Source organism: Tursiops truncatus, chromosome 1 (assembly GCF_011762595.2).
Source record: "Tursiops truncatus isolate mTurTru1 chromosome 1, mTurTru1.mat.Y, whole genome shotgun sequence".
Taxonomy (NCBI): Eukaryota; Metazoa; Chordata; class Mammalia; order Artiodactyla; family Delphinidae; genus Tursiops; species Tursiops truncatus.
In genome coordinates, this window is record NC_047034.1 from 67,762,752 (window position 1) to 67,788,208 (window position 25,457).

General features: G+C 48.3%; 3 protein-coding genes across 5 annotated transcripts; 1 reads left to right on the forward strand and 2 right to left on the reverse strand.

The window, feature by feature from the left end:
- Window positions 1–106: 106 nt before the first annotated feature.
- On the reverse strand, window positions 107–3,034 carry NIT1 (nitrilase 1). 3 transcript variants are annotated; one of them, XM_004321804.3, is made up of 7 exons: window positions 2,932–3,034; window positions 2,309–2,404; window positions 1,792–2,046; window positions 1,577–1,680; window positions 1,231–1,364; window positions 937–1,062; window positions 107–661 (listed from the first exon to the last, which is right to left on the reverse strand). In XM_004321804.3, coding segments are annotated over exons 1-7 (984 nt in total). In that variant the 5' UTR covers window positions 2,934–3,034; the 3' UTR covers window positions 107–394. The 3 variants fall into 3 exon arrangements, with proteins under 3 accessions (XP_004321852.2, XP_033712186.1, XP_019787832.2); XM_033856295.2 differs by having other exon boundaries at window positions 2,901–3,023; XM_019932273.3 differs by lacking the exon at window positions 2,932–3,034 and adding an exon at window positions 2,615–2,930.
- Window positions 3,035–3,037: 3 nt separating this feature from the next.
- Window positions 3,038–13,640, forward strand: PFDN2 (prefoldin subunit 2). The gene is made up of 4 exons (XM_004321808.4): window positions 3,038–3,161; window positions 12,399–12,487; window positions 12,626–12,749; window positions 13,339–13,640. The coding sequence occupies exons 1-4, from the start codon at window positions 3,087–3,089 to the stop codon at window positions 13,513–13,515; spliced, it is 465 nt and encodes a 154-aa protein (XP_004321856.1). The 5' UTR covers window positions 3,038–3,086; the 3' UTR covers window positions 13,516–13,640.
- Window positions 13,641–13,845: 205 nt separating this feature from the next.
- Window positions 13,846–22,543, reverse strand: KLHDC9 (kelch domain containing 9). Its single transcript, XM_004321809.4, has 5 exons — window positions 22,123–22,543; window positions 15,351–16,365; window positions 14,908–15,067; window positions 14,618–14,816; window positions 13,846–14,349 (listed from the first exon to the last, which is right to left on the reverse strand). Exons 2-5 carry the CDS (start codon window positions 16,220–16,222, stop codon window positions 14,183–14,185), a joined length of 1,398 nt encoding a protein of 465 aa, XP_004321857.2. The 5' UTR covers window positions 16,223–16,365; window positions 22,123–22,543; the 3' UTR covers window positions 13,846–14,182.
- Between the last annotated feature and the right edge of the window lie 2,914 nt (window positions 22,544–25,457).

Sequence of the window (25,457 nt, forward strand, 5' to 3'; positions counted from 1 at the left end):
CTTTTATTTAGATAGGGAGGCATGTTGAATGAGTCAGGAGGCCTAGAACTGGAGTCTAGTCCAGCTGGTACAATACCACCTCCCCTTTCAGCTCCCAAAAGAGATATCCAGACACAGACTTTATGATTATTATATTTTTTTCATTGCCAGTGCTGCTCAGCCCTCAGCATAACTTCAGTTTTCATGAAATAAACAGTGACTATATAAAATTCCACCTTTCTGAAACTGAAATCTGAGCTCAGGTGAAAGTTTCTTCTTTCCCAAGAAGCTGAGCCTGTGTTCCAGCAAGAGAGACAAGGTTCTCCAAGTGAGGGGAGCTGCACCTGGGTCCTGCCTACAAGTCATAGCAACACCAGCTCACAATGGGGGTCTCAACGGACAGAAGCCAAAAGTCTTAAGACAGTGGGTGACCCAGATGGCCATAGAGTTCAGGCCTACGATGCTGGAACACAGGCAGGTGTTGGCGCAACCGTCGCAGATAATTGAGGTCAATTCGGGCAAGGCAGAGGCCTGGTCCTTCAGAGCAGCGGGCCACCACTGTTCCCCAGGGATCTACCACCATGCTATGGCCATAACTTGCTCTCTTCTCATGGTGGCGTCCACACTGTGCTGCTGCCACTACGTAGCACTGGCTTTCAATGGCACGGGCCCGCAGCAACACCTGCGGATGGAGGAGATAGGCGTTCACTTAAATACAGGTAGCAGCTAGTAGGGAAGTGCTAGGCCATGGACATTACAGGCCAATCTACCCACTGTGACCATTCTGATAATTGCCTATGAACGATTTACTATGTTAACTATTCTGAGAGGCAACAATCTGGGGAAATGAATTTTCCCACTAGGTGGGAAGGAGAAGAAAATCTTTTAACTGGTAGAGCCAAGGGAGGAGAATGAGGTAAGAGAAGGCCCTTATGTTCTAAAGAGGTGTCCTCTTACCTCCCAATGGGCTGGGCCTGTAACAGATCCAAACGCTGAAGGGTAGGTAAGTATTTCTGCTCCAGCCTGAACCAATGCCAGAGAGAGTTCAGGGAACCGCATGTCATAGCAGATAGCTAGACCAATCTGGAATGAAAACAGCCTATTTAGTCTCCCGCCCTGTTTGTCACAGCATCTGGTCATAACCCCGCTACTGCACTCCTTAGGGCTTTCTATCCTCTACTACCACTTCAAAATATTCCTATTCCCCTCCCTCTTGTTCCTCTCCCACCCTCATCCTTTCACAACTCCCACCTTGCCTGCTGGTGTGCTGATAGGAGACTCAAGACTGGGCCCAGGTATGGTAGAGTTGCTTTCATGCATAGGCCCCTGCCCTGGAATCTCTACGTCACACAGATGCGTCTTCCTATACGTGGCCACTACTGACCCTTGAGTAAGAGGGAGAAAGAGTGCTCAGTGCTGGTGCTCTAGAAGCCCAGCTTAGTTCCTCTCCTCCCAAACAGGAGGTAGCTTATAGGCTAGGAACAGAAATACAAACGCCCCTAAAACCCTTGGCCAAGGAAACAGTTGAGAAACAACACAGAATTCTGGAGAATCTTAGGTAGAAGAGCCTGAGAAGAGGCAGGCTGAAGAGTCTCACCCTTGTTGTTCAGAATCACATGACAATTGTAGATTTTCTGAGTCTGCTCCCAGTCTTGGCCACGCTCATGGAAACCACCCAAGGACAGCCAGAGTCCACATTCCCTGAGGGGGAGGGGACACTGACAACTCTTCTCAAGGCTCTACCCTCATATCTGGCAATCCTGGGACATTACCCAGAAAGAAACTACTTCTCCCTCCCCCTTTCCCTGATACCTGGCAAGCTGGGTATATTCTCCCAAAAGGTTCCCACCCAGTGGCTCAGACAGGTGAAGCGTCTCTTCAGGGTTCCGTGCAATGAAGTCAAATGCCTCAGGCAGGAAAGCCAGGCAAGCGCCCAGTCTGGCAGCCTCCCGAATCAGCTCAGCACATGTTATAAAGTTCTGCTCCTTGTCTGGTGTCGATGTTACCTGGCACACAGCCACCAGGGGTAGTTCCCAGGAGGAAGAGGAGACAGCCATGGCTCTGAGTCTGTAAATGGCACAGGCAGGACTCAGACTGACTAGCATGGGGAAACCCAAGTTTAATGATAAGAGGCTAAAATGGGGAGGCAGGAAGGCTGGACTTTCCTTTGAATCTGCTCTTACAGGGCACAGTGACCCATGGTACAATGACCCACTGATCAAATGCTCTGTGATAGTTGGCACCCCAGTGTTTCCCACCATCCATACATTTAACATTTATTGAGCATCTACTACATGCCAGGCACTGAGAACACAACAAAACATGTTACCTGGGCTGAGCACAAAGTACTGAGAGTCGAGGTATCCGGAGTCCAGGACACAAAAGGGACAGGAGCTCGTGAGGAGGCCTGACGATGAAGCCCAACCTGAAGAAGGTGAGAAATCAGGACACCAACCCCACTCTCAAGCAATAAATTTCTAAGATCCTCTGACTTCTCTCTTCATACTGTGAAGCTGAATCAGGGCCCCGCCTGTAAAACCCCCCAAGTCTTCAAAACACTCTGTACCATAAGTAATTATGGGCTACCGGAAGAGCTCATAAAGTGGGAAGATGGAGGAAAGGGCTTTGATCTCACATTAAATTGAAGCCTCTTTCCTCAAATGTTTCCGCAGTTCACAAGTCATCTCCAAGATACTTCTTTGGTTTTCCCAGCCTCTGTTCTTGACTGTGCACCTGCACAGTTTTATTGACGCAAAGCATATTTCCCCCACCAGAGTCTCTGAGGGGAAGTTCACCCTCCCTCGTTCCTCATCACCCAGGGCCCAACCCGCGCCCCACTCTCCAGTTAACCCGTTCTTCCCCGCCTCTCCCAGGGGCAGCGTCTCTGTTGCACAAGTTAAAGCATGGCAGGTGAGAGTCACCGCAGCGGTTGGTATAGGTAGGAGGTCCTACATGAAGATACGACCAAAACGATTCGCAGGATCCGAACCGAAGAGCGGCCTGGAGGTGGGGTCGCTGGGGGCGAGAGGGCGGTAACTCCGAGACCGGACGTGACGCAGGGCGAGTGGGCTGAGCTACGCAGGCCGGAAGCCCAGCAGGCGGTGAAGATGGCGGAGAACAGCGGTCGCACTGGCAAGAACAGCGGGAGCGGCGCGGGGAAGGGGACGGTGTCAGCAGAGCAGGTGGGGAGCAGGGAACGCGAAGGAGGGCAACTCGGCTGGGTCCGGAGTCGATGTGAGAACGAGGGAAGCCTGTGGCTGGTGCAGACCTTTACTCCAGTCCCACATTTGCGTGGCCACCCAGAGAGGGGCGGGTCCTTGGAGAAGCTAGCCGAGCCCCCGGGGAGAGAGTAGGCGGATTGGTAGGTGAAAGCCACGCCCCCTCGGGGTGTTGAGTGAGCCAGGGGGATAGAAAAGCTCTGAGAAGCAGGGTCTGGGAGGATGCGCAAGTCTGAGGAAAGATGGGTGGTCACTTTCCCTATTTTCCTCCGCACCTTCAAACAGGGTATGGCTGGGCAAGGCAGCTTCTAACGAATCCCAGGGGATTAGTCAACGGCTGGGAGTGTAGTCTGTTACTGGACCCTGAAACCACGTTGAAAATCGTCATCGCTCTGCAGAGACACGTGACTCACATACTCGAACAGTCTAGTGTTTCATACTATTTTGATTCGGGAGTCATTACTAGATTGAATTTTTTTTAGAGACCAGAAATCCTTTACTAAGAATCCGAGCATGCATTTCCCCTACTGCCTTGCCTAGCACCGGGAAACGTTTGATAAATTAATCAGAAAAGCCCCTTGTGGCTTGGGAACCATGGTTTGCTAATAGTGGGGCTAGTGTTTACTAGGGGTGGGAAGAAATCTGCGTAATAGGGAAACGTAGTCAAAACAACAGCTTTTTATTTTATTTTATTTTTTTTAAAACTTTTTAAAAGTGCTTTATTTGCAGAGAGACTATGATTTGTGGCCTCTCCCGTTGCGGAGCACAGGCTCCGGACGCGCAGGCTCAGCGGCCATGGCTCATGGGCCCAGCCGCTCCGCGGCATGTGGGATCTTCCCGGACCGGGGCACGAACCCGTGTCCTCTGCATCGGCAGGCGGACTCTCAACCACTGGGCCACCAGGGAAGCCCCAACAACAGCTTTTTAAATTATATTTTCATTTATCAGTTATTTGTTGAACAGTTACTATAGGCAGAGGTATTTGCATAAAGATCTTTAAAACTGACCCCTACAGTCAAAGAGCTTATAGTCTGGTGGGAAAAATATGACATACAAAATGTTAATGTGAGGCAGAAATATATCTAAGGGAGATATAAAGTGCTATGGAATTTTGGGGAGGAAAGAAGAGATAGTTTCTGACTTAGGGGGAAAAAGGCAAGGGAGAAGGAACTTAATACTTTTTGAGGGTCTGCCATGTGTCAGACATTCTGCTGGGTACAGGGAAAAAGATAAATGAAATAGACCTTGTTTTCAAGTTAACACAGACTCATTTGAGAAAAGACAAAGCAAACAGTTTTTTTTTTTGAATTTTACATTATTTTTTATACAGCAGGTTCTTATTAGTTATCTATTTTATACATATTAGTGTATATATGTCAATCCCAATCTCCCAATTCATCCCACCACCACCCCTCTCCCGCCACTTTCCCCCCTTGGTGTGCATACATTTGTTTCTCTACATCTGTGTCTTTATTTCTGCCCTGCAAACAGGTTCATCTGTACCATTTTTCTAGGTTCCACATATATGCGTTAATATACGATACTTGTTTTTCTCTTTCTGACTTACTTCACTCTGTATGACAGTCTCTATATCCATCCACGTCTCAACAAATGGCCCAGTTTCGTTTCTTTTTATGGCTGAGTAATATTCCATTGTATATATGTACTACATCTTTATCCATTCGTCTGTTGATGGGCATTTAGTTTGCTTCCATGACCTGGCTATTGTAAATAGTGCTGCAATGAACTTTGGGGTGCATGTGTCTTTTTGAATTATGGTTTTCTCAGAGTATATGCCCAGTAGTGGGATTGCTGGGTGGTATGGTAGTTCTATTTTTAGTTTTTTAAGGAACCTCCATACTGTTCTCCATAGTGGCTGTATCAGTTTACATTCCTACCAACAGTGCAAGAGGGTTCCCTTTTCTCCACACCCTGTCCAGCATTTGCTGTTTGTAGATTTTCTGATGATGCCCATTCTAACTGGTGTGAGGTGATACCTCATTGTAGTTTTGATTTGCATTTCTCTAATAATTAGTGATGTTGAGCAGCTTTTCATGTGCTTCTTGGCAATCTGTATGTCTTCTTTGGAGAAATGTCTATTTAGGCCTCTGCCCATTTTTTGATTAGGTTGCCAAAAAGTAAGTTTTATAATGTTCCTCACGGGCCTTCTTAATGGCAGCTAGAGGAGGGACCTCTAACTAAGCAGGAGATTATGAGATTGGGGGGTGGGTGGGAAAGGGAAGTGTGGTATAGTGGGGTGGCTAAGAGTGTAATGAGTGCACTGGGTTCAGATAGATCTGTATTTGAATCACATTTCTACCTTTTACTACCTATATATGACCTCCCATGAGTTACTTCTTTTGGTCTTCTTCTGTGGAAACGTAATGGTGCTTACCTCACTGTATTTCAATTATTAGGCTAGACAACGCATACAAAGTGTTTTGCACAGTGATTGGAATATACTGCGTGCTTAATAAGTGTTAATTACTTTGTTTTGTAAAAATGATAATCCTTCAGCTCAATTCTAAAGGATGAGAGAAGTTAGTCAAGCAAAGAAGGAAATGGAGGATTTTCTAGGTAGAGGGAATAATGTGTTTAAAAACACTGTGGCATGAAACTGCCTGACATGTTTGGGATGCAGGTGGACTTAAAGTTTGGGATGGACTGCAAGACTTGGACGTGGAGAAAAAGAGATAAAAGAGGAATCTAGGATGTCCCTCAGGTTTCTGTTTTTGATGGTGCCACAGGGAATGTAGGAAGATGGACAGGTTTGGGGAGAAAATAAGTTTGAATTTGGGTTTCTTGTGGGATATCCAGGTAGAGACATTTAGCAGGTTGTTTGATTTATAATCTTGAGTTACAGAAAGAAATCTGAGTTGGAGATACAGATTAGAGAATTATAAGTTTATAGATGGTAGACAAAGCCATGGCTGTGGATGAAATCACCTACAGTTTGTACAGAAAGTGAACAAAGAAGTAGAACAGGAGTGAAACTAATAGTTAAGGGGTGGTAGAGAAAAAGAAGCCCTCGAAAGAGACTGAAGAATTGTGGTAACTGAGTTCTGAGGCTTTCCTTGCTTAACATTCTCTGGCCTTTGTTTGTGTTCCAGAGAGAACACTGGGTAAAAAATATTATACTTATCACTGGTGAAAATTTGAGCCATATAGACAAGATGGAGGCAAGTGGCACATTGAGCTAGGCACTTTACTTGTTTTATCTGCTGTTACTTAATTACTGCCATTTGAAGTAGCAGTATTGTCCTCAGGATGTTTGAATTTCGGAGGCTTTAGCTAACTTACCCAGTGTCAGTAACTGGGAGAGCAGGGCTTTTAATTGAGGGCCTTGAGCATCAGACAGACCTATTTTTTATACCGTAATCCTATTAGAGATATTTGGGCTGAGCCGGAAGGATTGGATAAATTTGAACAGGTGACAGTAGAAATAGAATATAGGGAATAGGGTAAGAAGAGATCTTACCCTATGAGGAAAGCATACATTGACATGAAGTGCAGTGACTAGATTAGCTAAATCATGAGTTATAAGTTAGAAAGATGTAGTCCTTAAAGCAAGCTGAGTCTTTGCATGGCAAAGAATTCAGGACTTTTTAATGTAAGCAGTGAGGGAGACATAGAAGGGTATATGTTATACTATTAATTTTTTTTTATTACATAAAATTATACACATTCATTTTAGAAATTGTAGAAAACACAAGAAGTACAAAATAAGAAATAAATTACCCATGATCCTACTTTACCTATGATCCTACTATCCAGAGGTAACTATTCTTACCATTTTGAAATATATCCTTTGAGAGGTTCCTTATGTTTTTGTATATGTGTGTGTAGATGGAAAGGGAGGGCCTGTATATTTTACATATTTAATTTTATAAAATTAGTATTATACACTATTTGCTGTTTGGTAATCTGCTTTTTTCTCTTAAAAAGATTTATTTATTATTTATTTATTTTAGGCTGCATCAGGTCTTAGTTGCGGCACGCAGGCTTCTCTCTAGTTGTGGCATGTGGGTTTTCTCTTCTCTAGTTGTGGCATGCAGCCTCCAGGGTGTGTGGGCTGTGTAGTTTGCCGCACGTGGGCCCTAGCTGAAGCGCATGAGCTCAGTAGTTGTGGTGTGCAGGCTTAGTTGCCCCTTGGCATGTGGGATCTCAGTTCCCCGACCAGGGATCAAACCCCCGGCCCCTGCATTGTAAGGCGGATTCTTTACCACTGGACCACCAGGAAAGTCCCCGTAATCTGCTTTTTAAGCCTAATAATATATCACGAATATTTTTCTATGTCACCCAAGTGCTAAAAGAATTAAATTAGCAACAATGTATAGGATGGATTTGGAGAGTCCAAAAATGGGGAGATAATTTAGAAGACTGTTGCAGTAGTTCAGACAAGAGGTAATGAAGGCCTCAACTAGGGTGATGTCAGTAAGCCTAAGAAAAATTGCTGAGGTAGAGGCAATAAATTTGGCAGTTGATGGGATAAGGGTGTGTCCAAAGATGAAACCAGGGTTTCCTACCAGGCTAGAGTCATGTCACTAGCAGAAATAGGGGAGACAAGAAGAAGAGCAGTTTAAAATGGAGTAAAAGAAAATTCAGCTTTGAATGACCTGAGTTTAAGGTATCCATAGGACATTTAGGGGGAGGTGTTTTATAATAATAGCAGGCACTGTTTATTGACAATCTGTTGTCTGCTGGATATTGTCCTAAGTCCTTGATGTAATTAATGAATCCTCTCAACATCCTATGAGGCAGATATCTCCATTTTTTTTGAAAAAACTTAGATTAAAAGAAGTAACAACAACAAAAAAGTAACTTGGGAATTCCCTGGCGGTCCAGTGGTTAGGACTCAGTGCTTTCACTGCCATGGCCCAGGTTCAGTCCCTGGTTGGGGAACTAAGATCCCGCAAGCCTCATGGCCTGACCAAAAAAATAAATAAATAAAATGAATTGGGAGGTGAGGAAGTGGAGGCAGTGCATGTAGACTAGTCCTAAAATATTTGATGAAGAGAAGGGATGAGAATCATCATTTGACGATGGTCAAATCATCATTTGATAAGGTCGGAGAAATTTTTAGAGTTGAGTATGTTTGTCAGAAAAGGGGGCACTGAACTGAAAAGAAGATATTTAGTGCAGCAATAGCCCAGAAAATGCTTTTCCAGATGCATCCAGTCATAATTCTCTACCTCTTTTATTGTTCCATTGAACCCAATAAGAGTAAATATCATGTAGATGAGAAGACCAAAGGACCTTTTGGGGATAAATGTAATGATTGTAGATTTTCCCCAAAGTTATCAAAATTATATGGTATCAATTAAACAAAAAAGAAAGAAAAGAAAACCAAAATAAATCAAGTGGAAATAGTTTGACTTTTTTTTTTTACAGTTGTGTGTGTGAACTTTTTTTTTTTAACTTGTTTATCTTATTTATTTTATTTTTGGCTGCACTGGGTCTTCGTTGCTGCAGGCGGGCTTTCTCTAGTTGCAGTGAGCGGGGGCTGCTCTGTTGTGGTGCACAGGCTTCTCATTGCGGTGGCTTCTCGTTGCGGAGCATGGGCTCTAGGCACGGGGGCTTCCGTAGTTGTGGCACTCGGGCTCAGTAGTTGTGGCTCGCAGGCTCTAGAGTGCAGGCTCAGTAGTTGCGGCACACGGGCTTAGTTGCTCTGTGGCATGTGGGATCTTCCCAGAACAGGGCTTGAACCCGTGTCCCATGCATTGGCAAGTGGATTCTTTTTTTTTTTAACATCTTTATTGGAGTATAATTGCTTTACATTGTTGTGTTAGTTTCTGCTGTATAACAAAGTGAATCAGCTATACATATACATATATTCCCATATCCCCTTTCTCTTGAGCCTCCCTCCCACCCTCCCTGTATCACACCTCTCTAGGTGGTCACAAAGCACCGAGCTGATCTCCCGGTGCTATGTGGCTGCTTCCCAGTAGCTATCTATTTTACATTTGGTAGTGTATATGTGTCAGTGGCACTCTCTCACTTCGTCCCAGCTTACCCTTCCGCCTCCCCGTGTCCTCAAGTCCATTCTCTATGTCTGGCAGGTGGATTCTTAATCACTGGGAACAACAAAAAAAAGATGATTGTGTCCTGTGTAAAATTATTTGTACATGCCAAATATGAAAATGTAAAGAGCTCTGCATGGTTGTAAGGCTTGAAGTTACTTTAGAATAGGAAAAATAGGGAATTCCCTGGCGGTCCAGTGGTTAGGACTCCGTGCTTCCACTGCAGGGGTCACAGGTTCCATCCCTGGTCGGGGAAACTAAGATCCCGCATGCTGTGCCGCACTGCCAAAAGAAAAAAAAAGGAAAAATAGTTGGTATTTTAATTGGATTCTTTTTCAGCAGGGATGTTTATATGTTAGATGATTTAATAGGGTTGAGAGAGTCAACAGTGACCTGGCCATCCCTACTCATGCCAGACTGCTTTAGGAGAACACGAAATAAGGGAAAGGGAAGGAAAATTAGGTCAAGCCATAGGGGAGAAAACCACTAGTAAGTTGTATTTTAGGAGGAAGAATGTGGGAATAGAGCATAGCCTCTCTGTCTTCATTACCTGGCAGACCTCAGAGATGGCAGGTTAATATCAGCTTATTTTGCGTTTAACTAAAAGTTAGTTGTCAGTTAGCTGCTAAGAGATTTCATTTTCTTCAAGTGCATCAGTGGCTGAAATTTTCCATAACAACTGTGGATAACTCATACACTTAGATATATTTACTTCAGTTTGGTGTTGTAATAAACTCTATAACTGGACCAAGAGGAAATAGGGGTTGTTAATTAGCAAAAGTATTTGAAGAAAAGTTGGAATTAAAATCTTTTTGCCTATAGTGTTAAATTGGTGGTTGAAAAGTAGATTCCTACTAATTACTAAGGAAAATAAGTTCAGGCCTCAGAAATTTTAGACATTTAAGCTGCGTTCATTAGTGTGTGTTAAATACGACATACATGCAGAAGAGTGGATGTCATTTGGGTGCTAGGAGAACATCTAGAGTCTAGTTTAGTTGTGGAATTTTCTTAGAGGAAAGTATTTTGATCTGTAACATTGACAGTGGAGAAAATGCTAATTATAAATGGAATAGTTTTGATATAGGCAATGAAGGTGAAGGAAAAACAGCTTGTAGATGAGTGAGATTTCCAAGGCGTTTGCTGAAATGAGTGGATGAAGCGGATTGAGATGAAAGGATGATGGATGGGAGAAGGAAACAAGTTGCTCTAATGACAAGTTCCTAGTCAAATTTATTCCTTCATTTATTGGGCAGTAGAAAGGCTGTAGGGGTGGTACAGGACAGTCATTTGGATTATCTTAGCTGTATATGAATCTTGCGGAGAGAAAGAGCTAGAGATAAGGGACCCTAGCAAAGATGAGGTGGTTAGTCAGTGATGGCAGTGAGACTAGAGATGATGTAAATGAGAGTGAGAGATTTGGCAGTGGTTTGAATGAATGGGCTCACTGCTCTCAGTGGACCAGGAGGGTCCAAGGTACACTTTGGGTTTGGAGGGAAGGTCATAATAGTAATTAATGCACTTCACTGCTTACAAAGCCGTTTCACATTAATTCATTCACGTGATACAACAGCCCTATGAAGTAGGTATCATCCCCTTTTACAGGTTAGGAAACTAAGGCTCAGAGACATTAACCCAGTGGTTCTCAGTTCTGGCTGCACATGAGAATTTCATGGGACATCTTTTTTTAAATACTGAGGCCTGGGCCTCACTCCCAGTGATTGTGTAATTGTTCTGAGGCTCCACTATTCACATTTTAAAAATGGTCCCCTGGTGATTCTAATGTGTAGCCAGGGTTGAATGAACAGGGCTAAAAGTCTGTCAGAGTTCATAAAGCCAAAATGTGGCAGAGGCAAAACTTGAAACCTGGTCTTTTGTCTTTCCAAATACAGTCCTCAGAGCCCTATACTAGAAGTGATGCTGGTGGTGGTGTTAGTACCCTGTCTGATTTTCACACTGTTCAATTCTCTGCTCAGTTTCTGGGGAACAGGAAGCTGGTGGTAATCACTTCTTTGGGTCTTTATGTGTGTTATTACGCTTCTTTTGTACCACTACCCCCACCCCCACCCCCAGGTTCTCATCCTTCAGGCTTCAGTTAAGGCATTATCTCTCAGGAAGCCTGTATCAGTTAGGGTTTAGAGGCTACAGATGCAGGCTTTGGGCAACTTATTTATTATTTTTTTTTAAAGAGTGTTTTAGAAGGACGGTGGTAGGTCACAGAATTGAACACAGTGAAAAGGAACATTAAACAACTAGGCCACACAGAGTTCAATAACTAGGGCAGCTTTGGGGATTTTAGGAATAGGAATGGAGGACCATCTTTATAGGACAACTATAGGTGTCTTAGCTCCAGCTGCCTTCTGTACCTGTTTGTCTCTACCCCAAATTCAATTCCTATAGTATAGAATATAGGTCACTGCCCCTGTGGTCAAAGAGCAAGGGCCCTGTGATTAGTAGCCTCACAAGAACCCCAGTGAATTAGGAGGGGCACTTGCCTAATGGGAGGGCTGCTGGGCGGACCCAAACAAGAGTTACTCGTTACATGGGACTTCCCTGGTGGCGCAGTGGTTAAGAATCCGCCTGCCAATGCAAGGGACACGGGTTCGGGCCCTGGTCCGGGAAGATCCCACATGCCATGGAGCAACTAAGCCCTGCGCGCCTAGAGCCCGTGCTCCACAACAAGAGAAGCCACTTCTCTTCGTTGCGGTGCGCAATGAGAAGCCCGCGCACCGCAACGAAGAGTAGCGCCCGCTCATCGCAACTAGAGAAAGCCCGCGTGCAGCAACAAAGACCCAACACAGCCAAAAATAAATAAATAAATAAAATAAAATAAAATAAAAAAAAGTTACTCGTTACAAAGCCTTTCCTGACATCCCTCTTTACCTGCAAGTTTAAGCTCCACTGTAGGTGCTCCAGTAGCTCTCCGCCCCCATTCCTATGTAACAAATGCCTAATCCTCACCGAACTAAGCTGCAAGATGGCCTAGCAAGTATCTCACCCCTAGTAGGCACTCAGTGTGGGGTGAATGGAATTCCAGACTTAATTTAGAAACTGCAAACTGTTCTACTCCTTTTCCAAGATAGGTGTCTACTACTGCATCTTTGTAAAGCCTGCTATCCTATGCTGACCCTCTGCCATTTCCACTGTCCCCTCTCTCACCTTTATCTCTTTCTCACCTTCTTAGGTAATCGCTGGCTTCAACCGCCTTCGGCAGGAACAGCGTGGCCTGGCATCCAAAGCAGCTGAGCTGGAGATGGAGTTGAATGAGCACAGGTGAGGAAGCCGGGAGAAGCAAACAACAGGAGAGTCGGATGGGCCCCTTTTTTGGGGGGGGGATGGGCCGTTTTGTAAGAGAGGGTTGCAGCAGAGTGGGACTGAATTCTCAGATCCTGCCTTGTCCTCCTACCTCAGCCTAGTGATCGATACTCTGAAGGAGGTAGATGAGACCCGCAAGTGCTACCGCATGGTTGGAGGGGTACTGGTGGAGCGGACTGTCAAAGAGGTGCTGCCTGCCTTGGAGAACAACAAGGAGCAGGTGAGCAAGAATCCCTGCGTAGATGCTCTGGGCAACCAAGGAGTAAGGAAAGGGAGGCCAGGGCTTTAGGGAATGTGGGGGAGGAAAGTGTGGGTAGGAACTCGTGTTGAAGGCAGCATAAATAGCCTATCAGCCTATGCTCTTTAGTTATGCTACGGCTAACTCCTTAGACAAAGGAGTTGCTGACTATGCCTCTTTTCTGGCTGAATTGGGGGAGGGGAGGTGGTTAGAGTGGAGTTTCTCACAGTGTAGTCCATGGCTACGTATATCCAAATCACCTGGAAGACTAATTTAAAATGCAGCTTCCCGGACCCTCTCCTGTACCCACTGATTCAGAACCTTTGGGGATGGGAGCCATGAAGTGGCATTTTAAAAATAAGCAGCCCAGGTGATTCTTACGTATACTACAGCTTACAAACCTTGTTTTAAAGAAAGGAATACTTTTTGTGTCTGGGCTCTACTATTAATACTTGGTTAAAGTTGAGGTTAGAGGTATCATCACTCCTTCACTTCCCCCAACCATAGTCTGTAACAGATGGGGGAAGGGAGTCCTGAAATCCTTACATAATCCCTGTCGTTTGCCCTCTAGATACAGAAGATCATTGAGACACTGACACAGCAGCTTCAGGCAAAGGGAAAAGAACTAAATGAATTCCGGGAAAAGCACAATATTCGTCTCATGGGGGAAGACGAGAAGCCAGGAGCCAAGGAAAACTCAGATGGAGCTGGGGCTAAGTCCAGCTCAGCTGGAGTGTTGGTCTCCTAGAGACCGAGGCCTTTGCATTTTTTTCTACCCTGATTCCCACTTCTTCTAATTTCTCTTTATTGTTATTATTTTCTCTGCTATTGTAATTTTTTTTTGTTAATTAAATGTTTTGTTCAGAATGCTTAGCTCTAGCCTGAAGCTTTCACCCAGTATTAGGGGTAGAATTTGCACGGGGCATGGGCAAGCATATGATTTGTGGTTTGGGGTCCATCTGGTTAATGGCTCACAATATCAAACTAGGTCCCATATTTTATCCTTTACCTTGCAAATAAAGATGCACCTCCTTATTTACTTCCCTCCCCGCCAAAAGATTCAGAAACAAACGTTAACTCTCAGGTTGAAATTTAATCAGCATTTGACATGAGGCAGATAGCTCTGGTGATAACTAAAGCTTATGAGTCTGCAACAAAACAGAGGCTTGGTGCTTCCCTGGTGGTGCAGTGGTTGAGAGTCTGCCTGCCGATGCAGGGAACAAGGGTTCGTGCCCCGGTCCGGGAAGATCCCACATGCCACGGAGCGGCTAGGCCCGTAAGCCATGGCCGCTGAGCCTGCGCGTCCGGAGCCTGTGCTCCGCAACGGGAGAGGCCACAACAGTGAGAGGCCCGCGTACCGCAAAAAACAAAAACAAAACAAACAGAGGCTTGGTGGTGTATCTTGGCACTATTCTTCAGATAAAGAGGTCCAGAATGCAAACCTGTGGACTAGCTGTCCTGCCATCCTCACCAAAACCCCCAACCAGGTAGAGCTGATCATTCCAAAGGCAGGTCCGATGGCCCACGCGTTTTAGTCCATGGTCTGCACAGGGGAAGTGGAACCACAGAGAAGGAGACTTTCCTGTTGGGTAAGGGCAGAGAGTGGTTATTGAGGCAGTAGCGCTTTGGCTTCCATGGGGCTCTTAACAAGACCAAAGATTTGCTCATTATTTTTCTCCTCACTGGATTTGTGGGCCTCTTCAAAATTTAGCATTCTGTGTATTCCTTTAATTTGTCGACTAAATCTTCCTTCTCCCTACCCCATTACTCCATCCTCTTTCTTTCTGTAGTCTGCAGGTTCTCCTATCTTCCCACCTTTTCCCCTTCTCAACCATTAAGCCCCTTCTCACGGGTATCATAGATGTAGAGGTCATTGCAGATGGTGTCTCGGGCTCTAGTCAGAGTTTCTCCACCAAACAGCACAGCAAAGGGCCCAACCACAGAACACGAGTGATGCCGGAGTCCTCGAGGCCCCTGCTGGGACCCCTGCCCACTGCTCACGAGACTTGCAAGCTGTTCCGTCAGACGGGGGGCAGCAGGTGGCTCCTCCTTGGGGGGGAGAGAAGGGACTGTCTGCAGAGATTTGGGCAGCCCCATTTTAGCCCCCTTCCACCCTTAGCAAGATGTGAGCAGATAATACCTTAATCTTCCCATGACTCCAATGCCCAGCTACTTCTGCTTCAGCTGAGTTGCAGCCCCCAAAGAGCAATAGCTGGTGACCTGGGTGGGGCCCAGGACTTCGGAGTAGGGCAGCGCAGTGACCTGAACGTGAGACTGTGTGGTAGCCTTCTTCCTTATAGCTGTGAAAGTCAGGCCTGAGTTGGGTTTTCTTTAAAATATAAGCGCTGTACTGCCTTTTCCCCAACCCCCTTGCCAAGGATAGGAAGGAGACATGGGACAGTGCCCTATGTAGTTCGGTTGAGAGGGAGGGTAATGTTGATGAGAGTTCAGCTATCTTAGACATGGAAGATTCCCGGGGAAGGAGGGTTCTAGGGTGAGGATATTAGATAAATTGCCTGCGAAGCTGTTTTTCCAGAGTGTAAGTGAGGGAGCATGAAAGGTTTTGGGCAAGGGGTGTCATACCAATAGGTGCGGGCGCCAGGGTCCAGCCTTAACGTGTAGATGCTTCCATAACGACGCTGAGTGCGAGTCCCGCCCTCCCTGCCTGCCACCCGCAGCTCTCGGTCGGAGAGGCGGGTACAGGTGTGACTACTGAGGCCGGCAGGGGAGCAGCTGCCGGGGGCGGCGGTCCACGCCTCCCACACACCGCGCTCGGTGTCCAGGGCGCTTACTGTGGCCAGGCGGCGCGACCCATCCCAGCCGCCCACTACACAGACCCAGCGCCCGCCCACCGGCGCCGCGTCGTGGTGGCTGCGCCTCGGGCCGCCCCGGGCTCCCACCCGCACGGCCTGGCCCTCAGCCGGATCGAAGACCACCATATCACTGCTCGGCTCTCTCGCTCCTCCGGCTAGGAGACCCCCCACCAGATAGAACCGTCCCCGCAGTTCGGTGCATGAATGAAAGGCCCGCGCCAGCAGCGGATCCCGCGCCACCGGCCGCCAAGTCCAGCCTGAGCCCCCTGTCCCACCCACCGCCCCGGCCATGGGCCCGGGGAGGGGCGGGCTGCGGGGCCGGCGGCCCGGAGCACCCCTACCTGGGGGCGCAGGCTTCCCCGGAACCGCCTCTACACCCCTACCGGAAGCCTGTCCGGGTCCCCACCTCAAACCACCTGCTTCGCTCCGCCGTCGCCCAGCAACCACTGCAGCGGCTGCAGCACGACCGCTGCAAACTGAAGGTCGCAAAGCATCGGTTACCGTGGAGACAGGAGACCTGGGTAGCCACCATGAATTAGTGTTGTCACCATGGCGACAGGAGCTGTGCGAGGTCAGTAAAAATCTTGAAAGTCTGTTAAATTCGGAAAGTCCGAGGACAGCCAGTTCCTCAGAAGGACCCATGTTATCCAAGATGTGAATTCACTTGGGACTATGACGTTTCAGGTGCAGGCGTTGCTCTGCAAGGGTTGAGGAGGAACCATGTCCTTTTTGGCTTTGGCGTTTGGGGCGTTTTTCTGATTCGTTCTGACCTCCCCAGGGATAAGCTAGGAAGGGGAGACAAAAGTCAGAGGGGAGGCAGTGAAAGTGGATTAAGCACTGACCTGGGAGTCAGGAGACTTGAGTTCCGGTCCCAACTATACCCTGACTCTCAAAGTGATTATTTTCCTCTAGGCCTCTTCTTTCTCATTTATTAAATGTGCTGTTGGGGCTTCCCTGGTGGCGCAGTGGTTGAGAGTCCGCCTGCCGATGCAGGGGACACGGGTTCACAGGTTCCGGGAAGATCCCACATGCCACGGAGCGGCTGCGCCCGTGAGCCATGGCCGCTGAGCCTGCCCGTCCGGAGCCTGTGCTCCGCAACGGGAGAGGCCACAACAGTGAGCCCGCGTACCGCAAAAAAAAAAAAAAAAAAAAAGTGCTGTTGGCTTATCCCCTAGGTGTCTTCCAGACCAAAGACCGTGGTAAAGTCTTGAAGGTCTTGATCGACGGGGTGGGACAGCCCTTTCCTCTCTGGCCACTAGAGGGTAGTAGAACCCAGTCTCTCAGGGCCCATTGTAGAGTGAGTGAGTGAGTGAGTGAGTGAGTGTGTGAGTGTGTGTGTGTGTGTGTGTGTGTGAGAGAGAGAGAGATATTGGGTTGAGGGTGATGGAAAATACCTTAGGCATTGGAGAACTTTTCACTATAGAGTCCTAGGAAGAGTAACTCCTTATTTCCTTTTGTCTCATAAGCTCATAGAGCAGGAGGAAATTGAGGTACCGTGGCATCTGGAACTCAGAATTAAGGTCAGGGAGTTTCTCCTGATAAGATCCAGGGCAGAAGCTGCCTAGTCTTAGAAGCTGGATGGGGGTGAAGCAGGCGAGGAGTGAGAAAAACAAACTCCTGCCCCTCCCTGGTATCTTCCATTTATTCAAGCCAGGTCCTTGAGCTGCTTCTTGACTCTATCCCTTCAAGACCCAGTGAAGAATGAAGAGGCCCAGATCCAAGCTGACTAGTTTTAGCTACTGGTGAAAATGCAGACAGATTTCTACTCCCAGCATAGCTGGGGTGGGACAGAAACAGGACTTGTGTCCCCCAGGGCTGGTCTGTAAATGAGAGTGATGACTGCTTACTTTTGCCTTTGGTTTCTATTCATCAACTTGATCCCCATCAGGCCCAAGAAATGGAGGCCATAGAGAGTGGCTAGAGCTGCAGTGAGGCTGGACATGTAATTCAGGGCAGGGCTCTTCCCATTCCAGATCCTAACTCTTGGTCCTTAGAGAAAATAGCATGAGGAGGGTATGGGCAGGAAGGCACATTTAGAGAGACTGGTAGATACCAGGACCTGTTCCCCACCTATACCTTAAAGCCGAGACCCAGTAGTAGCTTTGAAAGTCTCTGCCCACCCAACTATAGCTTTCCCAGATTTTGACAAAGAGGATCCTCAGTTTTCCAGACCATGGTAAAAAAAAAAAAAAAAAAAAAAATCACTAACTTCTAACATCCTTGGCTGAAATCTGAAAGCCAGCCTTTTCCCTAAATCTTCTGACTGGCTAACCTCCCAACTGCTGGATTCAGATCTGTCATACTCCTAGGATTTCAGTGAGGAGCTGCCTGGTGGGTGGTGTCAGTTTTGCTTTAACCGTACTGGCCTGTATGCCCATTTTAGGCTCTTGCTTTTGCTTAAGTCTTTGACTGTCGTGCCAGTCTCCTGGATAGAACGGGGAACTCCCCACCCCAGGGGCCTTTCCAGTTCCTCTCTCCCAGCTTTGTTTTCCTTCTCCTCCCAGCTGCCACTCCGACTCTGAGTCCTCAGCAGTTGTCATCTCACTCGAACATGGAGGCTGAACCTCACATTGCTCCTTGGCTGTCCCCTCCCAGTTCTGCACCTCCTCCAGTTCCACCTAGTAGCTAGAGGTGTCCATCCATTGCTGCTCCAAACATAGACCTGGGGGAGGAATCCTACCTCCCCTGTTTAGTCTGAAGTAAGCCCGTATTTTGGAGGAGGCAGAAAAGAAACTGGGGGAGGAGAAGGGGAAGAAGAAGAAGGAGAAGAAAAGAGAGGAAGAAAATAAGCCAATTTGTACTTGTCTGACAAACACTTGACACCCCAGGGCAGCATCATAAGTGGTGTATAATGACCCCGTCAATGATAAAAAACTGAAAGGCACAGGGACAAACTCTGTCCAGGAGTGGGAGTGGGGGCTGATCATTCTGAAAGTCTCAGAATCCTGATGTGATCCTATGAGTTTGGTTTCCTCAGTTGGCTGTTTCTGGCAAGCAAGGATCCCTGAAGCTCAGCTTCTTAGTCTTAGATGTCTGTCCCAGCCCCAAATCTACACACCCTTGTCTCAAACCTTCATAAAACTTTTAGTCTAGGGGCTTCCCTGGTGGCGCAGTGGTTGAGAGCCTGCCTGCTGATGCAGGGGACGTGGGTTTGTGCCCCGGTCTGGGAAGATCCCACATGCGGCGGAGCGGCTGGGCCCGTGAGCCATGGCCGCTGAGCCTGCGCGTCTGGAGCCTGTGCTCCGCAAGAGGAGAGGCCACAGCAGTGAGAGGCCCGCGTACCGCAAAAAAAAAAAAAAAAAAAAAATTTTAGTCTAACTTCTCCTCCCCTTAACCTCATTTTCTGACCCTGGAACCATCCCTGGTTCACAGCATTGTTCAGTACACACAAAAAGCCAACAATTGGACCCTAGGGGTCTTAGTCACACTCTCAAGACTCTCTCAATTGCCTCTGCCTACATCTCCCAGGCTGTCCCATCCTTCAGGTGGTCTCTGCGGCTCTTCCTTTATTGTCCTCTGGCCTTTCTACATTTTTCTCACAGTTCATTCTGCCTATAGCTGATTTCCTGGCCCCATGTCTTCTTGGTCCCAATTCTGGCTTTTTGCTCTCAGCTCAGCCAGAATAAGGACGTGGGCAAACAGGAGGACAGAGGAATGACCAGGAAAAGAGATTTCAAGAGGCCAGATCTTGAGACGTGATTGAGACGTGAGCTGAAAGTAGTTGGTGAGAGAAGTGGAACTGTGAGCAGCCTTGGGGTGGAGGGGAGTGGGAATCAGATGAGTTAGAGAATGATGGAGAGGTGGGGTAAGGATGGGGAAAACTTGAGTTTTTGAGGGACATGGCGATATTGAGTAGGAAAGTATCAATGGGTCATTGTTGAGTGGTGGAAATTGAGGGTGGAAGAGGGAAGTACCTGAGTGATCCCAGCAGTGGGCAAGTAGGCGTCCAGAAATTTCTCTTTAGGTATTTCTGTCTCTGTTTCAGATTTTGTCTCAGCTTCTTATCTCTTTGAATTACCCCCTTCAATAACTCGTGTGTGTGTGTGTGTGTATCTGTGTGTCTGTGTGTTTCTCCCTCTCTGTATCTATCTCTAGGTTTCGACCTGTCTCACGGTGCCTTGAGATCTCTCTCACCATATCTACTTTGTGTTTTTCTCTCTGGGTCTCTGCCCTTCTGTCGCCCCTGCCCTCTCTCTCCTGCTGGACAGAGCCAACCATCTGACTTTTCTGCAAGGAGCTTTGGAACCTTCTAGGAGTGGCCAGGATTCTCCCCCTTTGGCTGTATGCTAGAACAGTAGAACCAGTTTGGGGTCCCTGGGCACAGTCATAGGGTATTGATTACTGATGAGGTCCTGAGTGAGCTTCAACAAAAGGGGCCTTTTCAGGGAGTAGGATTTCCCCACTGAGGACCTTAGAGCATGGAGGCCTGGGCCCAGGGAGAGAAGCAGGCTGGCACGGGGAGATGAGACTCCGGTCTTTGTTCCTCTACCTTTCCTTATAGCCAATGCTTCCTGATCTCGCTAGTTTTCATGAGCAAGGGACTAGTTAGTTATCACTAGTTAGTTATCTCACTAGTTATCATTAGCAAGGGACTCTTGCCCTGTGTCTTGATCCCTAGCCCTTCTTCTTGTATGCTACTTCTAGAATTGATGGAAAAATTGAGGTTCAGGAAGGCTTCAGGGTGAGGCTGGAGGGCAGTTACCAGGGGTTCCTGCAAGGAAAGCATGAAGTCCATCTGGGGATGTATGGGGAAGATGCTCAGAAGGGACTCAGGGGCACGCTCTACTCGGCTTCCATCCCTGCTTCTCCCGCAGCCTGGGACCTACCTCCTCCATCCTCGGCTCAAAGGCTCCCAACTTTGCTATCTCTGGGACTGAAAACAGATGCAGGACAGGGTCCGAGTCTCTTAGTGCAGTGAGACCAAGGCCAAGAACTAGTCCTGCAGCACTGGGGCTTTGGGGGTGTCTCGGAACCTGAAGACCCAGCCCCTGCTTTCCAGGATGAGGCAGAGAAAGCCCAGGGCACTGAGACTAGGGCTCCTCTACAGCTGCACCACATCCTGGCCTCTGACCAGGGCAGCTACACCTGCCTGCTGAGTGCTGAGCACTGATAATGGAAACAGGCGGAGCTGCAGGTTTGAGGTAACTTTGGGTTCTGGTGTGGAGAGAAAGGAGGGAATTAGAGTTGACGTGATGGAAAGGTGAATACTCCTGGGCCATACAGAAGGAGGACTCTGCTAACAAATTTCAAAAGAAAATCTACTCTCTAATTACGAGAATCCCCAGGTCCTATTGGTTCCTCTGATTCCCAACTGCTGCTCGTGTCCTCTCAGCTCCTACCCCTCTCCTCTAACGTCTTCCCTCAGAGTCCTTTCAACACTGGCCCTCTCCCCTTGGGGTCTTCTGCGCTCTTCCCCCTAAGATCCCACCTCTTCCAGGCTTCCACAGCCCTTGGGTCTCATGGTGTCTTTCTCCATCCGCGGCCCCATATTCTGCTCCGCAGCTGTCTTGCCTCCCCCAGGGCCTGTTCCAAGGGTGATGTTTGATCGCAGGGCCTCAGGAGGCTTTCCCCTAGGGAAGCCAAGTTGGGTGGTGGCAGGAGCCCAAGCTGATGGCCAGGAAGTGGCAGTCTTTGGTTTAGAGAGGAACCACACCCTCAGCATCTTAGCTGGATACCTGGAGATGAGTGTGAGAAACTACAGAGGCCAGGTGTTACCTGAAAATGCCCTGGTGGTGCAGGCTCTGCAGGCTGGGCTGGCCCTTGGGGGCTGCCTACATGCATGTTCCTCAACAGGTGAGCTCCTGGGAGGAGCCTGGCTCTTTCTGTGGTCAGGGGTGGGGACAGGGATGGGGAGAATGCAGAGGAGCGCAGCTTGGGGTCCTCACTAGAATCCATTCTCTCATCAAATTCTTAGGACCCCACTTAAACTTTGCTCTTACCTCCTCCTAACCACTGCATCTTCTGCTGCTTTTGTCAGCACTTGGAAGACTCTGATTTCCACGAGGGCTCCTACTCTTGTCCTGGGCCAGCCAGGACCTATTTCTAGAGCCTTCTAAAAGTGCTAGCCTACCCAGAGACCACAGGGTCAAAGAATAAGGCATCTCTCTCTTTACCCATGCCCTGGTCCCTGATTCTACGACCATGTGTTTACAGAAGTTTGGAGAGTCCATGGGGTGAGAGCAAGGAGGAGGGGGCTCTGCACACAGTGGCCTACTGAGATACAGGGCCCAAATGTGCCGTATGTTCAGCTACTTCCTCACTCTAGCTTCAGGACTCTTTAGGAACAAGCAAATCCAGCCTCCTGAACTGTAAGTGATGTTGTTAGGCAACCAGGAAGTGTGGTTGTCACTAAGGGATGGGGCTGGGTACTGGGGATCAGTGGGCCTGCAGGATAGGCAGATAGGAACAGCACAGCACATGGCAATGTTTAGATGGAATCTCTTGGAAAGCAGGATGCCACCATCCTAATACTGGGCACAGTGAAGCTCCAGCTGCGGGGGGAGCAAAGGCGATTTGCAGTGGAGGAAAAGCTGCAGGAGTACCTGTTTTCTGTGTGGGGATCGCTTCCCAGTCCTCTGTGGGTGAGGAGAGTCCTAGGGAGGAGCAGGAAGAAGGACCTTGAAGCTTCTACCTGCAATAGCCTTGGTCCTGGGGGATGGAATCAAGTCCCCTATCAGTAATCTTCCACTACAACGTCAGTCAACCTCCCAACACTTCTCTGTACAAAGAAGCCAAGGCAATGAGCAGATCAAGACTAGCTTAATATCACACAGAGAAACAAAGCTGTATAGAAATGGATTACAGACATTTGGTCCACATCCATGCTTGCAACGAGTTCCACTCTGATTTATTAACCACTCTTATCTCTCCCAAAGCCCGAGGGTCTCCCTGCCAGCCTCTGACTCTTTGACCTGGGATCCCACTGCAGACAAATAGGATATTACTCACTAAGAAACCCTCTCATCTGCTCCTTCCCCCAACCCATCCTCCTGATACCCCGCCCCCAGCCCTTCCTACCTTGACCCACTCCCTCCTTCCCCTACTCACTCACTCTGACCCTCACTCTCACTCTTCTTCTCCCCCACACCACCCCACCCATCCTTGTCCCTCCCTGACTCACCTCCAAGTCCCATTGACACAAACAAAAATTTCAGCACAACCCACTCCAACCGGTTTGGCTGAGGTGTGCAGCCTGCCATGGGGACAGACACAGGTTACAAGCGGATCATCAGATACACGCAGGTGATGAACATCTGCGGTTACGCACATAGAGACAGCCCCGGGTATGGACACGGCATATATACAAACAGAGACGTATAGGCAACACATGATGGAGGGACATAGCACGTTATAGTTGTTTATGTGTCTGCCTGTCCTAACTGCGGACTCCTTGAAGGCAGGGACCATGTATTAGGTGTCTCTGTCCTCTCCCTGGAGCCTGGCACGAAGAGGTGCTTACCTAATGTCTGTCGAATGAACTCAGGTATGCAGGCCTTGCGTGCAGTGGTGCCGCTCAGACAATTTACATGCTAAGGATTCTGTCTTGACTTGAATTGTTCCCATTCTTAGGGCCCAGAATGCAGGTAGGAGGAGGGTAGGTAGTGAGGCATGAGGGGAATGGGGGTTCACTGAGGAAGAAAGAACAGAACCTAAGAGACCAGGCACTGGTCTGGAAAGTCTTCCCCAGCCAGTATTTCCTTCTAGCCCCAACCCTGGCATTTGCCTTCTGCAAGCTTCATCCCAGAAGAGTGAAGGCAAGGCCGAAGGATGAGGGCGTATTCCCCAAGAGCATGGCCCTTGTGAGATGTGCGGGACTGAGGGCATGGGGGCAGGGGGACTTGGAGACCGATATCTGTTAGATAAGGGGGAGGAAGATCCCTACCTCGAGCAGAGGGCTGGAATCACTGCCTGGCCCAAGCGCTCCCTTTCAGGCCCAGTGATACACGTAGCCCTCCCTCCAAGGCCACCTCTGGGGTCTAATAGGACCTGAACATACCCATGAAAAGATATTTGGCTCAGCCTGGACTTAACACCTCTGGAATGTCCAGCCTCCATGCTCCACATGGCTGGAGTTGGGGGTGGGTGACTGAGGGTCCCAGCCAGAGGCTCACTGACTTCCTGACTGGCAGTACTGGGATGTATTGTGAGCTAAAAGGCTGAAGGAGATAGAGGGACAGGATACCCACCTTTTGATCTAACTGCTTTCCTACCACCGTGCCTCAGTTTCTCCTGTGGTTTCCTGGACCAGGAGGGGTGAACCTGTGGGAAGGAAGGGAGTTCCTCTGAAATCACGCGATGGGATCCAAGGTTTGATGATTATAATTATAACACGGGACGCTCCTCCCTCCCATTCCCCCCTGCTCTACCCCACCCCTGCCACCGTGCATCTCAAAGCAGCATAGGGGTGGGGCTGCTTCCCTGGCACAGGTGCGATGTGAGTCCCGAAGAGGGGAAGGGGTTCACCAAAGTGGAGGCGGAGAGAAACAGGAGCTTTGGCATTCGGCCTGGCCCCGACCTGTGGGAAACAGCCCTCCAAGAAGAGGTCGCTACCATGGACCCTGCTGAGATTTGGGATCTAGAGAGAGAGAGTTGGGGTCACGGTCCAGAGGCACGTTAAAGTCTGGGTCTCTAACCAGATTCAGGAGAGTCAGGATCTCCACTCCTCTACCTGACCGCCTTTTCCGTTCATAATACCATGCCTTCAACAAAAATGTATTCAGTCTCCATTAAGTGCTGTGGACTGTCCTAGCATGGATGACTGAGACAAGATTATAAAACAAGCCTGACTTTCCAGGAGTTCACAGACTACAGCGCTCGTCCTGTCCCTCCATTTAACACATTTACTGAATCCTTGGCACACAGCAGGCTTCAATTGTTGCTTCTTGAAGTGAAGCTTACAATTTAGTTAAGGAGATAAGATGTGCACAAATTATGAGTACACAGACTATAATAAAGGGACTAGCAGAGGCTGAGGAAGAACAGAAGGGAGAAAGATTAATTTTAGGTGGGAGGAGCTGAGAAGGCTTCATGGAAGATGTGGCACTTGAGGTCAGTTTTGAAAGATGAGTAAGATTTTGACAGGTAGAGGCAGGGGTGCGTGTGTGTGTGGAAAATATTCTACCTGAAATGACCTCCCACCTTGCTGGTCCCGGCCCCTCCTTCCTGCCCCTCTCCAGACAAAAGGATCCCACTGCAAGATTTTAACCCGTATGTATCTTCTCTTCTCTCCTGTCTACCTGTATATATATATTTTTAGCTCCAGTATGTCAGCAATCTTGCCCCTCCCCATCCCTCAATTTTCAGGGAGTTCAGAGTCTGCCCCCTCCTCTGGCTATCCCAGCTAGGCCAATTTTTGTGTAACTTGGTGGTTACATTATACGCATCCAACACGGAAACGTGTGGTCTTACAGGTCTGAGTACACCTATAGGGACATAAGGATAGAGTATTTGGAATCAAGATTGTCCTTGCGGGCTTCCCTGGTGGCACAGTGGTTGGGAGTCCGCCTGCCGATGCAGGGGACACGGGTTCGTGCCCCGGTCCGGGAAGATCCCACATGCCGCGGAGCGGCTGGGCCCGTGAGCCATGGCCGCTGAGCCTGCGCGTCCGGAGCCTGTGCTCCGCAACGGGAGAGGCCACAGCAGTGAGAGGCCCGCGTACCGCAAAAAAAAAAAAAAAAAGATTGTCCTTGCAAAGTCCGGACATGTGGCTTGTCCAATGACCATGGGATAAATGGATAAAATGACCATGGAGATGGTGGAAAGGAACCCCTTTCCACTCAGGTAGTGCTGACTCACTTTGGGGACTTCTGGCCAGTAATGAGAAGGTGTTGATGCTGATAGAGGGTCCTGCTAGGGAGGCCAGGAATCTGTGGGGTTA

Coding starts and splice junctions, on each gene's coding strand:
- PFDN2 (XM_004321808.4), top strand. CDS start 3,087: ATGGCGGAGAACAGCGGTCGCACTGGCAAGAACAGCGGGAGCGGCGCG. Junction 3,162..12,398: donor GGACGGTGTCAGCAGAGCAG/GTGGGGAGCAGG, acceptor TCACCTTCTTAG/GTAATCGCTGGCTTCAACCG. Junction 12,488..12,625: donor ATGGAGTTGAATGAGCACAG/GTGAGGAAGCCG, acceptor CTCCTACCTCAG/CCTAGTGATCGATACTCTGA.
- NIT1 (XM_004321804.3), bottom strand. Junction 2,047..2,308: donor GTACTTTGTGCTCAGCCCAG/GTAACATGTTTT, acceptor TGCCATTTACAG/ACTCAGAGCCATGGCTGTCT. Junction 1,681..1,791: donor GAATATACCCAGCTTGCCAG/GTATCAGGGAAA, acceptor CCTCCCCCTCAG/GGAATGTGGACTCTGGCTGT.
- KLHDC9 (XM_004321809.4), bottom strand. CDS start 16,222: ATGGGTCCTTCTGAGGAACTGGCTGTCCTCGGACTTTCCGAATTTAAC. Junction 15,068..15,350: donor CCTGGCGCCCGCACCTATTG/GTATGACACCCC, acceptor TGACTTTCACAG/CTATAAGGAAGAAGGCTACC. Junction 14,817..14,907: donor GGAGTCATGGGAAGATTAAG/GTATTATCTGCT, acceptor CTCCCCCCCAAG/GAGGAGCCACCTGCTGCCCC.